Source organism: Tachyglossus aculeatus, chromosome X4 (genome assembly GCF_015852505.1).
Source record: "Tachyglossus aculeatus isolate mTacAcu1 chromosome X4, mTacAcu1.pri, whole genome shotgun sequence".
Taxonomy (NCBI): Eukaryota; Metazoa; Chordata; class Mammalia; order Monotremata; family Tachyglossidae; genus Tachyglossus; species Tachyglossus aculeatus.
Window position 1 is genome coordinate 50,744,588 of NC_052098.1, and position 15,466 is coordinate 50,760,053.

A 15,466-nucleotide genomic window follows, 5' to 3' on the forward strand; every position below is an offset into this window, starting at 1 on the left:
AAAAGAATCACAAATAAAGTTATTTCTGAACTGTGCAAATATATTCTGTTCCATTTTCATTTAAACCCAAAGAGTTGTGAAACAGCTTGTGTTGTGGCTTAGTGGAAAGAGCACGGGCCTGGGAGTCAGGAGACCTGGTTCTAGTCCCAACTCTGCTACTGGCCAGGTGTATGACCTTGGGCAAGTCACAACCTTTCTGGACCTCATTTTCTTCATCTGGAAAATGGGGATGAGGGACTGCGAGCCCCTTGTGGGAAAGGGAACTGCGTGCTGACTTCCTGTCAGGAATCTAATGCAGTAACAGTCACCATCCTGCCAGTCTGCCTTAAGACTCTGAGCTTCAGGTAGACTCTTTCTTGCTTTATTATTATTGTGAATATATGTTATTATTATTATTATTGTGGTGCTTGTTAAGCACTTCTTATGTACCAAGAAATGTGCTAAGCACTAGGGTAGGTACGATATAATCAGATCAGACAGTCTCTGTCCCACATGGGGTTTACAGTCTAAGGGGGAGGGAGAGCGGATATTTACCTCATTTCACAGAGGAGGAAACAGAGGCACAGTCACACAGCAGTGGTGGAACCGGGATTAGAGCCCTAGACGCCTCACTCCCAGTCCAGTGCTAGTTAACCACGTAATATAAGCATCTCCTTTAACACCTTTTTATTGGGTACAGATGAATAATCCTGCCATGGAACCCTATTAGTGGTAGGTGGATAGGCAAAACACCTTTTCTGAATGTTGGCTCCATTTAGCTTCTCTTGTTCAGCCACTATGTGGCAGCAAAACTCCCTGAGAATTGTCCCTAATTTCTTCTCCCCAGGGATATTCTCTAGTGGCTTCCAAATCACTGACCAATTAGTAATCCTGGTACAGAGCACTGCACGAAGAGCTGGGAAAACAGAACAAGGAGAAAATTAAATATGGTCCCTGGCACTCAAGTGGCTGTCAATCTACGAATTAAGGAGGGAAGAGACGGAGTTTATGGTGCTACAGAACCATCATGGAGTCTGAGCAGGTCAGTCAATCAGTCACTGGTATACACTGGGTGCCTACTACGGGCAGAGCACTGTACTAAGCACTTGGGAGTACACAATATAACCAAGTTGCAGGCATGTTCTCTGCCCACAGGGAGTTTGCTGTCTAGAGGGGCAGACAGACATTAATATAAGTCGTTCATAATATATAATTTAAAATATGTACATCGATGCTGTGGGATTGAGAGTGGGGTGAATAGGCCACAAAACTCTTCCTTAGAGTCATATGTTCTCTCTCCGTTGGGGAACTTGTACTGCCTGGAATTAAGGACATTTGTCACTTGTCTGCTGTGTGACTTTGGGTAAGTCACTTCACTTCTCTGGGCCTCAGTTACCTCATCTGTAAAATGGGGATTGAGACTGTGAGCCCCAGGAACTGTGTCCAACCTGATTTGCTTGTATCCACCCCAGCGCTTAATACAGTGCTTGGCACATAGTAAGCGCTTAACAAATACCATTATCATTATTATTATTATCAGGTGAAGAATAATTTAGATGCAATAATCCAAAGACTCCATATATTGGAAAACATTACTGCTGTTACGGTTTCTGGCCCGGGAGAAGGAAAGTCCCGCAGCAGCAGGAATGAGACCCAGGATGACAGCAGAGCTGCTATGGCCCACAAAAATTGAAGGAGTATCAATGAATAGTCATGTTTGATTGCCTACTGTATGCAGAGCACTGTATTCTACAGTCCTCTGGACCGTCAGCTCATCGTGGACAGGGAACATCTACCTACTCTGTTATAGTGTACTCTCTCCAGTGCTTAGTACAGTGCTCGGCACACAGTAAGCATTAAATAAATACCATTCATTCATTCAATCGTATTTATTGAGCGCTTACTGTGTGCCGAGCACTGTACTAAGCGCTTGGGAAGTACAAGTTGGCAACATATAGAGACGGTGCCTACCCAACAACAGGCTCACAGTCTACCACTGATTGACTGAGTGATTGATTACTAAGCATTTGGGAGACTACAGCAGAATTATCATATGTGATCTTGGCCCTCGATGAGTTTACAATCCAGTGGAGGAGTTTACAATCTAATAGCAGAGGTGTTTACTGAATGCCCATTGGGTGTGACGTTCCATCCTAAGCACTTAGGAAACGACAACTGAAGCACGAGACATGTTCCAGCCTACCAGGACCTTACACTTTAATGGGGGAAGAGAGATACAAATAGGGTAATCAGAATAACTTGACTGTACAATCATTTATTCATAGGTATATATTTATATGAGTGCTGGGAGAGGGTAGAAATAAATACAATAATTGTATTTGTTAAGCACTATATACCAAGTACTTTACTAAGCACTGGTGAAGATAGAAAATAATTGGGCCACACACAGTCCCTACCCTACTTGAGGCTCAGAGTCTAAGAGGGAGGGAGAACAGGTATTTAACTCCCATTTTACAGATGAGGAAACTGAGGCACAGAGAAGCGAAGTGATTTCTCCACAGTCACCCAGCAGGCAAGTGACAGAGCTGGGATTAGGACCCAGGTCCCCTGACTCCCAGGCTCATGCTCTTTCCACTAGGCCACGCTGCTTCTCACATCCACTCTGATTACTGCATCAGCCTCCTCTCTGACCTCCCATCCTCCTGTCTCTCCCTACTTCAATCTATACTTCACGCTGCTGCCTGGATCATCTTTGTGCAGAAACGCTCTGGGCATGTTACTCCCCTCCTCAAAAATCTCCAGTGGCTACCAGTCAACCTACGCATCAGGCAAAAACTCCTCACTCTTGGCTTCAAGGCTCTCCATCACCTTGCCCCCTCTTACCTCACCTCCCTTCTTTCCTTCTACAGCCCAGCACGTACCCTCCGCTCCTCTGCTGCTAACCTTCTCACTGTGCCTCGTTCTCACCTGTCCCGCCGTCGACCCCCGGCCCACGTCATCCCCCTGGCCTGGAATGCCCTCCCTCCCCACATCCGCCAAGCTAGCTCTCTTCCTCCCTTCAAAGCCCTGCTGAGAGCTCACCTCCTCCAGGAGGCCTTCCCAGACTGAGCCCCCTCCTTCCTCTCCCCCTCGTCCCCCTCTCCATCCCCCGTCTTACCTCCTTCCCATCCCCACAGCACCTGTATATATGTATATATGTACATATTTATTACTCTATTTATTTATTTATGTATTTATTTTACTTGTACATATCTATTCTATTTATTTTATTTTGTTAATACGTTTGGTTTTGTGCTCTGTCTCCCCCTTCTAGACTGTGAGCCCACTGTTGGGTAGGGACTGTCTCTATATGTTGCCAACTTGTACTTCCCAAGCGCTTAGTACAGTGCTCTGCACACAGTAAGCGCTCAATAAATACGATTGATTGATTGATTGATTGATTGGAATGGATAGAGCATGGGCCTAGGAGTTAGAAGGTCATGGGTTCTAAGCCAGGCTGCTGTGTGACCTTGGGGAAGTCACTTCAGTTCTCGGGGCCTCAGTTACCTCATCTGTAAAATGGGGATTGAGACTGTGAGCCCAACTTGGGACAGGGACTGTGTCCACCCCAATTTGCTTGTATCCACCCCAGTGCTTAGAACAGTGCCTGGCCCAAAGTAAGTGCTTAACAAATACCATTATTATTATTATTGTTATTATTATCAATGGTTGGGACCGTGCAGATGTTGGCTCTTCCCTTTCCCCCCATTTTCCCCTTATCTTTCCCTTCCTCCCACCTGGGCCCACACCTCTCTGCCCCCAAGCGTGGCCACCTAGGCTCGCTTCTGCCACTACATAGTGGGCCACCATGCGCTAGAGACCTTTGCTAACATGACCCGTGGATATCAGCGGCAAAGTTGTGGGTAGGCCTGGGATTTGGTGGGGGGGGGGGGTGCAGGAAGGATATGGGGAGGTGGTAGCAGGTGCAACCCTATGAGGGCCTCAAAAGTAACAGTGCCTGATTCCATAGCACTTTTCTCTAAAGACTCCACTCAATCCTCAGAACCCCTCTGGGAAACGAGAGGGGAATGAAGCACAAAAGAGGAAGGAAATCGAGGGTTACAGTAGGGAAGTGATCATTTAGAGGGCTCGTCCAGGCCAATGATTTAATTGGAATAACGTCAGCCACACCTTGACATTTGGAATACTTGGAAGATGGGGGTTGACCTCCCCTACCGTGGGCGAGGTGGTCGAGAACGCTTCTCACTCATTCACTCAATCGTATTTATTGAGCGCTTATTGTGTGCAGAGCATCATCATCATCAATCGTATTTATTGAGCGCTTACTGTGTGCAGAGCACTGTACTAAGCTCTTGGGAAGTACAAATTGGCAACATATAGAAACAGTCCCTACCCAACAGTGGGCTCACAGTCTAAAAGGGGGAGACAAAACCAAACATACTAACAAAATAAAATAAATAGAATAGATATGTACAAGTAAAATAAATAAATAAATAGAGTAATAAATATGTACATATATACATATATACAGGTGCTGTGGGGAAGGGAAGGAGGTAAGATGGGGGGATGGAGGGGGGAGAGGAAGGAAGGGGCTCAGTCTGGGAAGGCCTCCTGGAGGAGGTGAGCTCTCAGTAGGGCCTTGAAGGGAGGAAGAGAGCTAGCTTGGCGGATGGTTAGAGGGAGGGCATTCCAGGCCCGGGGAATGACGTGGGCCGGGGGTCGATGGCGGGACAGGCGAGAACGAGGTACGGTGAGGCAATCAGCAGCAGAGGAGCGGAGGGTGCGGGGTGGGCTGTAGAAGGAGAGAAGGGAGGTGAGGTAGGAGGGGGCGAGGTGATGGAGAGCCTTGAAGCCCAGGGTGAGGAGTTTCTGCCTGATGCGCAGATTGATTGATAGCCACTGGAGATTTTTGAGGAGCACTGTACTAAGCGCTTGGAAAAGACAATTCAGGAACAAATAGAGATAATCCCTGTCCGCAACGGGCTGACAGTCTAGAAGACCATGCAGTACAGCGCTCGGCTTGCAGTAAACGCTTAACTCGCGGGCTGTGACCTTGGGCAAGTCGTTTCACTTCTCCTGCGCCTCAGTTACTTCATCTGCAAAATGGGGGTTAATGAGACAGTGAGCCCCACGTGGGGTAAGAGATTGGGTCCAACCCGATTTTCTTGCATCCACCCCAGCGCTTAATACATAGTAAGCGTTTAACAAATACCACAATTATTATTATTATTAATAAATATCGCCATTATTCGTGACCGTTTAACAGATGGCCCAAATGTAACTCCTGGGGCTCCGGCCCGACCTCCTCACTCGACCCCCTTTCCACAGATCACCGAGCGTGAGGAGATCTGTGGAGGCATTCCCCCACCACCAGTGCGCATGCGCCCTAGCCCCCTCCCTTCCCCCGGGCCCGTTCTGTCGGCCTCAGGGCCGGACGTTCCATCCCCGCTAACTGGAAGGGGCCTGAAGTGAAGGGAGGGAACTGCGCAAGCGCGTTGGGCGGCAGTATCTTGGAGAGGGCGGGGCGGGCGGCATCGCAGCAGTAACGGTCGAGGGGGCGGTGGCCGTCTACCCCGTTTCCTCCGCGAGGCCTCACCATGGACTCCCAGAAAGTGAGTCAACCGCGGCGGGGAGCCTTCCCTCGCCTCTCTCACTCCGGGGGACGGGCCGGATGGCGAGGTGGCCCCCTGGAGAACGCAGAGCCGGGGCCTCCCCGACCCCGCGCACTCCTCCCCCGCCCGGGGATTTGAGGGGCCGCGCGTTGCGGTGGGAGGGCTCGGAAAGAACTGCTGTTTTGTGTACTGGGGTTAGCACCCCTCCTCCGGCCCAGCCACAGGTTCTCTGGGAGGGGGTGACCGGAAATCTTTACTTGGGGAGGCCTGTGAGGAGATTCTGGTCAGTTTGTGTGTCTGTGTGTGTGCAGTGGTTGGGGAAAGGGGGTAGGGCTCGAAAAATCGCAGCTGGAGCTCCTCTTCCCCAAGACCTTATTCTCCCCCCTTTTCCGCCTCCACGTATTGTCAAGCAGCCACCGCCCCCCCCGATCGGCTTTTCCCAGACCTGCGATTCGCCTGAGATCTTCGCCGAGCGTTTTATTGAAGAAAACGGGTTTGTTTGGGATTTCTGCCGTCTTCATTTTATCGGTATTTCATATATACTTAGGTCAGTGTGTCCACTCGGACGTATTTATTGAGAGCTGACTGTGTGCAGAGCACTGTACTAAGCGCTTGGAAAGTACAGTACAGCAATAAAGAGCGACAGTCCCTCCCCACAACCGGCTTACAGTCTAGAGGACTGTTACTGTGGGACAAACCCCTGTGGTTTTATCTAGCATTAACTCCAGGCCTCACTACAGTGATTTAGATCCCGTCGTGACAACTGACAGGTTCGAACCTTTTCTTCCCGTGGGTTGAATGTTAGGCTTCTTGAATAATGATTATTATTACTGGGGTTACGAAAAGAGTACTTTTCGTAAGACAAGACAAGAATGGCAGTGGCTTTGCAGTTTTCGACAACTCAAGAAAAACACAGCTCGAATACTTTGTTGTTACCTCTTTGGGAAGTTTGGGGAGAATCGTCAGTATCTTAAAACTTACTGTACGCACAATTGGAATTTTCACTGTTAGGTTCAGGGACAACTTTTCTCGATCGCGATGTAAAGTATTTGAAACGTAGGGCAGCGTTTAGAGGAGCAGAAGACCAATTTTATCAATAATTTAGCAGGCCACAAAAAGAGACAGACCCCCCCCCCCTGCCAAGAGATCATTCTAGGGTGAACTGGGAAACATGTTAAATTTTTTTAAAAAAAATTCTGAAAGGACCATCCTGCTGATTTGGGGGGATCATATGAGAGAATTTAGGTGTCTTAATGACAAGCTTACAGTTAAAATATAGTTTAATCATTTTTTATTTCATCCAGTATTAAACTATTTTCCACCTAACATATCTTGGCATTTTACATATTGTTTTTTGCATGTGTTCGGTATAAGCAACGATTATATTTACAAATACCGTACGGCAAAAAATTAGTGTAAAATTCTTGCAACTTTTCAAAGAAAAGTTTCAGGTTTGTTTCAGGTACTTGGATATGTTGCCATCTAAAGGATATATTTTCAACTTAGCCTTACTTTCCAGAAGCCATAATTGACACAAACCATAAACATCAATTTCCCACTATAGTCGAACAGTGATTTGAACATCGTTTTATTCCAGTGATCAAAAAGAACATCTGCATCAAATGATTCATTTTGTCCTAGCACTGTATCACTGGATTAAGGTGTTTTTGTTTTTAATGAACAGGTTCTATGCTTATTATCTATTAGGGTAAAAGTTGGCATTCTGAATTTATCTCCCAACTTGAGTAGAACTTTATATTCTAACCGGTATTGGTAAGGAATAAATTACGTTGTACCCTTTTTAATCACTAGACAAGTGAGATCATTTTCTAAACGTTCTGGACAGTGTCATTTTAAATACAGTTTTTACCAAGCATTTTTCTCTTCCCACACCATAGCCCAGAGGACCAAAACAGAATTGTTGCCCTTTTTTCCCCAAAGCCTTTGCTACCTCAATTTAGTGTCACAGAATTTAGGCTGTGGCAGTCTGGCGTCAGAGGAAACTTTTACACGGTGGCGGATTGTTGATCTTTTGCCTGGCCACTCCCTAAGCTCAGCCTGAGAAGCCGCTCTCCACCTTTGCCTTCACATCATAAAACAGGCTGTTTCTCGGGTATGACTATAAAATGATTTCCGAGTGACAGCGCCAAATGAGATCCTGTAAGTGTATTGAAAGAGGCATGGAATTTCTGACTCGTGCAACTTGCCAGTAATAATAGGATCCAAGGCTTAAGTGAGAAAGAGACTTACAGACGGAGATGTGATGGCCGCCGGTCAACAAATGGGCCAGCAGCTGGTCGGGCTAATCTGTCTGAAGAAATAACTAGGATGACAGTGTTGTGTTAGCAACGAACCCCGAGGAGATGAAGAAAACGTAATAGCTTTGAGTAGGAGAGGCAACCGGGAGACAAAAGACCCACAGCATTACTTCATAGATTACAAAAGAGGATACTGATATTTAGTCAGAGTACATTGTTAAACAAAGATGGGTAAAGTATAGGTGGGTTTGTTGGGTGCCAAAAGTATTTTAATGATGTCCTTTTGTAGTTTGAACACATTTTTAGGTGTATAGAATCTCAGAATTTGGGATTGGGGATGGAATAGGAGTTGGGGAGATTGAGCATTCAAGTTTCTGCAGAATCATAAAATCAATGCTTCGATGTCTATGCAGCGGGAGCTAACTGTCCATATGATGGGTTTTTTTTCTCTGCCCTTTATGGGCTTTTAAAGTAGGGCTTTTAAAAAGCATCAACACTGGGTTGCTTTGCATCTAACTGTATTTGGGTTTCCAGACCAGTACGGGTTGGGAGAAATGCCAACCATTAAGGCGCCTGAAACATTAATATTTTCAGTGGTCAATAGATATATAGTGTGGTTCATTTTTTCTTGTCAAAATCACTTCCCTACACCAATAAAACTGAATCCAGCTAGACTTTGAGATCTAGCCTGCAGTAGTTAAGATAAGCATATTATGTTGTGCTATAGATTCGGCAAAGAAGTGAAACAGTGCTTTGTTGAGTTAGTACACCTTGGAGCAAAATTTACAATTAACAGTTTCTTTGAAGATCAGGCTTCAAAGGTTAATCTCATCTGAAATTTATGCTATGTTAATGATTATTTGTAGCCTGTTGATGTTTATGACTGCATAGAAGGGCTAGAGGAATAAACTGTAATTTTTTTATTGTCTCAAGCATATTTCCTATGGCATTGTTTCTAGGCAAGTTACAATTTAGCCTGAGTACTTGGGTTTTTCTTGGTAATATAAAGTTTGGAGTAGAATCGCCATATTCCATTTTCTTTTATGTTTAAAAAGTCCCTTTGGAGAATTGCTTTTCAAGCAGATAGCATTTTTGTGAATCAGGTAAAACTGTTATGACACTAAATCTAAGAATGAGAAGAAAAAATCGAGCTAGTTGGTGATCTTAAATGAAAGAGTTGTGGCAAGGTGAAAAATGGCTGGAATCAGTGATATTCATTGAACGCTTAGAGTACAATACAGTAGAGTTGGTAGACATGTTCCCTGTTCACAAAGTGCTAATTTCACTGAAGTGGAAAGGGGAAGCATTCACTCGTTGATCTTAGGGTGATCTGAGTCTGCAAGAGGAGGGAAATAAAATGAATAGAAGAGATTCTCAAGAGAGGATGAGGAGAAATACATAATAATAGTAATGGCATTTAGCCTGTGCACTGTACTAAGCACAAATCAGATTGGATGCAGTCCTTGTCCCATGTGGAGCTCACAGTCTAAGAAGGGGGAGAACAGGAAATGAATCCTCATTTTACAGATGAGGAAACTGAGGCACAGAGGCATGAGATGACTTGCCTAAGGTCACACAGCAGGCAACTGGCAGGGCTGAGATTAGAACCCAGATCTCCTGACTTCCCAGGCCGCGCTCTATCCACCAGGCTGCGCTCTATCCACCATGCCACCCAAGTAAATCTAGCTTAGCTACCATGGATAAAGTTGTTTTATTTTTCAAAAGGGAAAAGGTACGCAATCAAATGAAAGAGTGAAGGATAGTAACCATTTAAAAAGTTGCTGTCTAATAATATTTTGCATGGGAATTTCAGGCCCACAAAATGTAATATCCTTGACTTTTAAACTGTAAGCTCGTTATGGGCAGGGAACGTGTCTACTGATTCTGTTGCATTGTACTTCCTCCCCCAAGCACCTAGTACCTAGTACAGTGCTCTGCACACAATAAGTGCTCAATAAAAACCACTGATTGTTAAAATCTGGGTTTTTTGGTACAGATTTAGAAAAGTGAAACATAGAACCTGAAAGTGAAAGTGATCAGTTTGGTGTCCCTTTTCCTTGTGAATGATGCATAAAAAGTGCACGAGCAGCAAAGTCTAACCCAGTTGCAGGTTTTCAATATCCCCTCATCATCATCAGTCATCAGTAGCAGCCACACAGATGCCGTCATTGGGAACTAAGTTGTATACATTTTATTCTTGTTGGTTTTTATAATCTTCCAATTGGTCTGTTAATTCTGAATTTGAGAATCTTTCCACTTTTAAATTCTTTTGTCTCTTGATTTCCCATGTTACTTGATCTACTGGCAGCCTTTGTAAATGAATTAATCCTTATTCTTTTGGAAACACATTGTAATCCTATATCCTATCTTGTTAGCTAGCCTTCCCAGTTCAGCTGGTAGAACTTGAAGTTCCCCCATTTATAATTTTGAGTGTTGATTGTTTCCTGGAAGTGATATCTTTGACATAAGGATCTAATTTTTATAAAAAAATAATACGTTACTAAAAGATAAGGGAAGGGCGAAGAAGCCATTCGTTTTATGTTTTTGTTCTGGTAAGGCTAGTCGGGCTGGGAGAAATAGGATACTGTGCTTAGGAGATGATGATTTTGTGTACATGTTTATTCTATTTCTTGGAGTTCTTCATGGAGTCAAGGTATTTTTTTCTAAACTCCCAAATAACCACCTGTGAATTTGGAATTCTGGTATCCATTCCTAAAATGCATTTTGATGAAAATATAGAATGCAAACCTGGGTAGAAACAGGAAGATACAGTCACTGTGACTGCATCTCTCCATCCTGCTCACTCACTTCGCAAGGGATGCAGTCAGGAGAATCCTGAGGTCTCTCCACCTCTTCCCCTGCAACATGCTAGAATAACATACCCAATTGATTGGGTAATGGTTTGGTGGTATCCTCTCTAAATTGGCTAGGGCCTAATATAAAAAGGTATCTTCTTCTCTTGCTTTTAAGTACTATTCTGTGTTCTTCTGTGTGAGTTTGTTGTTAAATATACCCTGGTGTGAATAAACCAGATGTCAAAAACAAATGCTTCAGAAAATGAAATCAGATTTTAAAAATCCATATTCTGTAATTCCAGGCTTTGACCAACAAACAGCTCAAATTGATATTGACTTAGGGAGCTGATGAATGGTGAGAATCAATGTTTAGGTTCTACTGTATTTGGAAATAGAGGCAGTTTTTTCATTTGAGCTAGGGCCTTAAAGTTGATAACTCTCACAAAGAGAAGACCCCTCAGTGCATGTTAATTTTCATTTAATTATTGTTATTTTTTCCTCCCAATCCTAGGAAGCTCTACAAAGGATTATCACAACTCTGGCAAACAAAAACGATGAAATTCAGAACTTTGTTGATACACTGAATCATACCCTAAAAGGAGTACAGGTATGAGCGTTTTCTCCCTAATCTGCTCCCAAAATGTTTGAAATGTACCTTTCAGTCCACAGCATAAGATCTTGCTAACTCAGTTCAATGCAGGACCCAGAGTCCCAGCCACATTGTGCTGCCATGTTTACTCTTTGCAGTGCCTGGCACTTTTTTCGCCTTTTCCTCCTTGTCCCCTGCTCCCTACTAGGCTTCTGCTCAAAAAGAGCTACTCCTTATTGCTAACATGAATTAAATGCTTACAATGTACAAAGCACCGTATTGAGCAGCACCGGGATCTTCACACGAAAGTTAGTTAGGACCCTGGCCCTCGAGGGACTCGGTCTCCGAGAGTGAGGATAGACAGGTAGAACAATAAGAACTAACACAATCAACAGGGGAAACAAATTCAAATTCAACAAGCAAAAATATCAACCATTAAGCTATGTAAGCCCAACGTCAAGGGGACGATTATTGGATACCTCACTTCTCCAGACAGAGAGTTGTCAGTGAGAAACTGTCAGAACCGTCCTGACATTTTAATTAACAAAACTAGCTTCTGCCTCCCCTCTGCTGTCCAAGGGAGGTGGGCCGGGGGAGAAGGGAGAGGTAGGACTTAACTCCTGTATTGCCTGGTGGGAAGAGGGAGCTTCCACAGCCACTGGCTGTAGGCCACATGGGTCCCTCCACTTGCTTGGTCTCTGACATTAATGATGAGTCAGTCACATTTATTGGGCATTTACTAAGTGCAGAGCACTGTACTGAGCTCTTTGGAGGGTACAATACAACAGAATTAGCAGACATGTTCTCTGCCCTTAATGAGCTGGAGAGCTACTTTGGGGTTATTGCCCTTCCTCCTAGTAATCCACTTCATCTGATAACAACATTGTCCGAGCCATGTTTTTCTAGTTTTCTACCGTTTGTATTATTCATTCATTCATTCACTCAGAGTGGAACAATTTATGATTTCATATTCTGAGCTGCCATTGGTTATTTCTTTGTACCCTTCATATAGGGTGTATTGATATTTGTATTTCTATTTTTAATTAGAGCACTCCACTCCAGTACTGACAAGTAGACTTTAGTTTTTTTTTTTCGTTTGGGTGATGTGTAATAAAATCGGGTTGAAGCAAAAAATTGCATCTGAACTTGTTTTGTTCCTATAAATATGGCAGTGGAATTGTGTTTTTAGGTCGCGATTTGTTAAATCAGATTGTCATTCTTTTTAACAGGCCAACTCATCTAACATACTTTCAGAGTTGGAGGAGGAATTTGATGGTCTGTACTCTATCCTGGATGAGATGAAAGAAAGTATGACCAGCACAATCAAACAGGAACAAATTCATAAAACACAAGAGCTACAGGTAACATTTATATGTGTCTTTGGAATTAAAGGATTGTTCACACCATTCCAGTAATTTCAGTGTTAATGCGAGGGTTAAGCATTGAGATATGTTAAACGCAGTATTTGTTGAAACCAAAAATAAGTAGACAGAGCAAGTCTAGCTCTTTACATTTTCATCATAACTGCCTCTTCTGAATCATGTTTTGTGAAAGAAGTAGATAACTGAAGGGTGGACCTAGGGAAGTTCTACAAATGGCAAGTCCTCCACCACGTAACTGCTGTGTGACCTTGGGCAAATCACTTCTCTTCTCTCTGCCTCAGTTACCTCATCTGTTAAATGGGGATTGAGACTATGAGCCCCATGTGGGACATGAACGGTGTCCAACCTGATTACCTTGTATCTACCCCAGTGCTTAGAACAGTGGCTGGCACCTAGTAAGCATGTAACAAATACCATTTTTTTAAAAATGGAGGACTACTGTGTCTCAAGAAATGCCGATAAACGGAAATGGAATTCAGAGTTGTCCTTGATATTACAAATTCTAGTAGGGATCTGCTTGAATGCATGCATCCCCGTGAAGCAGACACACTGTGGTTAGAGTCTTTAATTGGTTCCATGAAAATAGTTATTGACTGAAATAATAATAGTAATTTTGGTATTTAAGTGCTTACTATGTGCCACACACTGTTCTAAGCCCTGGGAGGTATACTTAGGTCTGCAGTGATGTGAGTTTTCACTGTGCATTTGTGCTAGAATATTGTTAGGGGATTAAGTAATGTTCATCCAACAGCACGAGCCTGTTCAGATAAAATACACTGTGGTGTTGGAAGAAACAATCTAGGTGCATGCATGCGTGCACATATCTGCTTGCAAAGGGCAGATTGTAGGAATCATATTATCAACATTAAGGAAAATTCAGTTTTTGCAAGAATGCAACCCCTTCTATTCAGGAGAACTGGATGTAATAAAATATAATGCATTCCCAATATCCAAAAAATTGACCAAATAAATATTTCAGAAAGTGATAAAAACACAAGACGTGGTTTCATGAACAAATAGCAGTGTAAAAATATACCTGTAAAGAAATGTTTCGAATTAGAGTTTGTGTTGTCATCTTTCACATATTATTTATCAGAAAGGTACCTTGTGTTAACTGATTTGCCACTCTCTATGCTAACTAAATGTTATCTAATGTTAAATTGAAATAAGCTTTAGCCAATCTCAAGTCCAGTCAAAATGGTTCAAAGGTGAGAAATATTTTATGAAATGAGAGAGTGCAATATTGGCATTGCACTGAAAAGAGAGATGGTTAGAGTTAAGTTCAGAAGGTGAAAAGTAATATGATCCTTAAAACAATGAGAAGTTATGAATATAGGAGTTTTAGCACCTTTGAATAGCGGGTGGAAACTCCTAAAGGTTTTTCTACAGCGAGATCTCAGTGTGAGTTTTAATCAAAATGAGGACAGACTGTGACTATGCATTTTGTGTATCGATCTGATTGAAGACTTCAAGTGAAGTTTTACGGGCCTACCTAGCTGTGTTGAGATATTCCCTCTTAAAGGCTACGTATCATTGGTGTCCGGGGGTGGGCAGAAATTTTTAATTATTGAAACCTATGGAAAGAAGAGAATTTATTAAATCAGTAGACTTCATTACCTATTCCTATGATCTCACCCTTGGTGGAAGACCAAGGTGCTGAAACTCTCATGAGACATCTGATTCTTTGCCTCCTGCCCTTCAGTGTGGGTTTGGTTACAAATAAATTCTCTACCATGCATAATTAAATTACCTAAAGACTTCAGTGTACATAGATTATTCAGGTGAACTCTGTCCAACTAAGTTCTTAGTTAAATTGAGGCTAGATTGGATGTAGCAGCTGAACTGATTTGCAGGTTTTTTTGTTTTGTTTTGTTTTTTTTAATGTGGAGTCCCATCAGGTGAGTTCAGTAGTTACCATTAGGTTTATAAACATCCATGGTTCAAAACCAATCTGATTAAAAACTCATCTATCTTGAGAAAATCATTAAAGCACTGCTTAATAATAATAATTGTGGTATTTGTAAAGTGCTATGTGCCAAGCACTGTACTAAGGCATTGGGGTAGATGCAAGCCAATCGGGTTGGACACAGTCCCTGTCCCTCATGGGGCTTGCAGTCTTAATCCCCATTTGACAGAAGAGGAAACTGAGGCACATGGAATTTAAGTAACTTGCCCCAGGTCACACAGCAGACGAGGTGGGATTAGAACCCAGGTCCTTTGACTCCCTGGTCTGTACTCTTTCTTATCACTATAGTCCCATGATCCAGGGAACCTAGGGATTGTAGTTCTGCTTTGATCAGCACTTTATTATTATTTTTCTAGGGGCTCTAGAGTCATTACAGGTTTTTAAACCTGGTGGACACTACTGTCCTCTCTTGAGGGGATTATATGCCGTGACTAAGGGTATGACAATCAGGTGATCATTTGGCTCATTTCATAGAGTAGCATCAGATCATTTGATTATGGAGATTCAGATGGGAGTGATATAGAGATCAGGCCTTTTAATGGGGCTCTCTTCATCTTCATCATAATGTAAGCACAGTCATTAGCAACATCAGCATGCACACAAGAGGAGGGGTGCTCCAATCCCAGATATTTAGGGTCTACTTTTCCTAGTGTGATCTGAAATGCATGGTGAGGAATAGATAAGACAATCTCTGGAATACGATCATTGTTACTATAGCAAACGGGCTGAAATACATGCCTAGTCTCCCATTGTGTTGAAAAAGAGCAAGGTGAAAATGCATTTTTGTGTATGTGTGCACATGTGTGTATGTGTGTGTATAAGAGCATTTACGTGTGTATCAGTGGCCACCACCTGACCTCATATCTCTTCCAACTCCCTGAGTTTCTCCCCCCACCCCACCCCCCCCGTGGGGGTGTTGCGCAT

General features: G+C 43.2%; 1 protein-coding gene across 4 annotated transcripts in view; it reads left to right on the plus strand.

Moving 5' to 3' along the window:
* Positions 1-953: 953 nt before the first annotated feature.
* Positions 954-15,466, plus strand: part of FSD1L (fibronectin type III and SPRY domain containing 1 like) — a 65,634-nt gene continuing 51,121 nt past the window's right edge. For 3 of the 4 annotated variants that reach the window (XM_038770088.1, XM_038770090.1, XM_038770091.1), the window contains exons 1-3: positions 5,495-5,552; positions 11,117-11,212; positions 12,424-12,555. In XM_038770088.1, the coding sequence (XP_038626016.1) occupies positions 5,538-5,552; positions 11,117-11,212; positions 12,424-12,555 (243 nt within the window). In that variant the 5' untranslated portion in view covers positions 5,495-5,537. Of the gene's footprint in view, positions 1,022-5,494; positions 5,553-11,116; positions 11,213-12,423; positions 12,556-15,466 lie in introns of those variants that run through there. The other variant, XM_038770089.1, reaches the window with a different exon arrangement.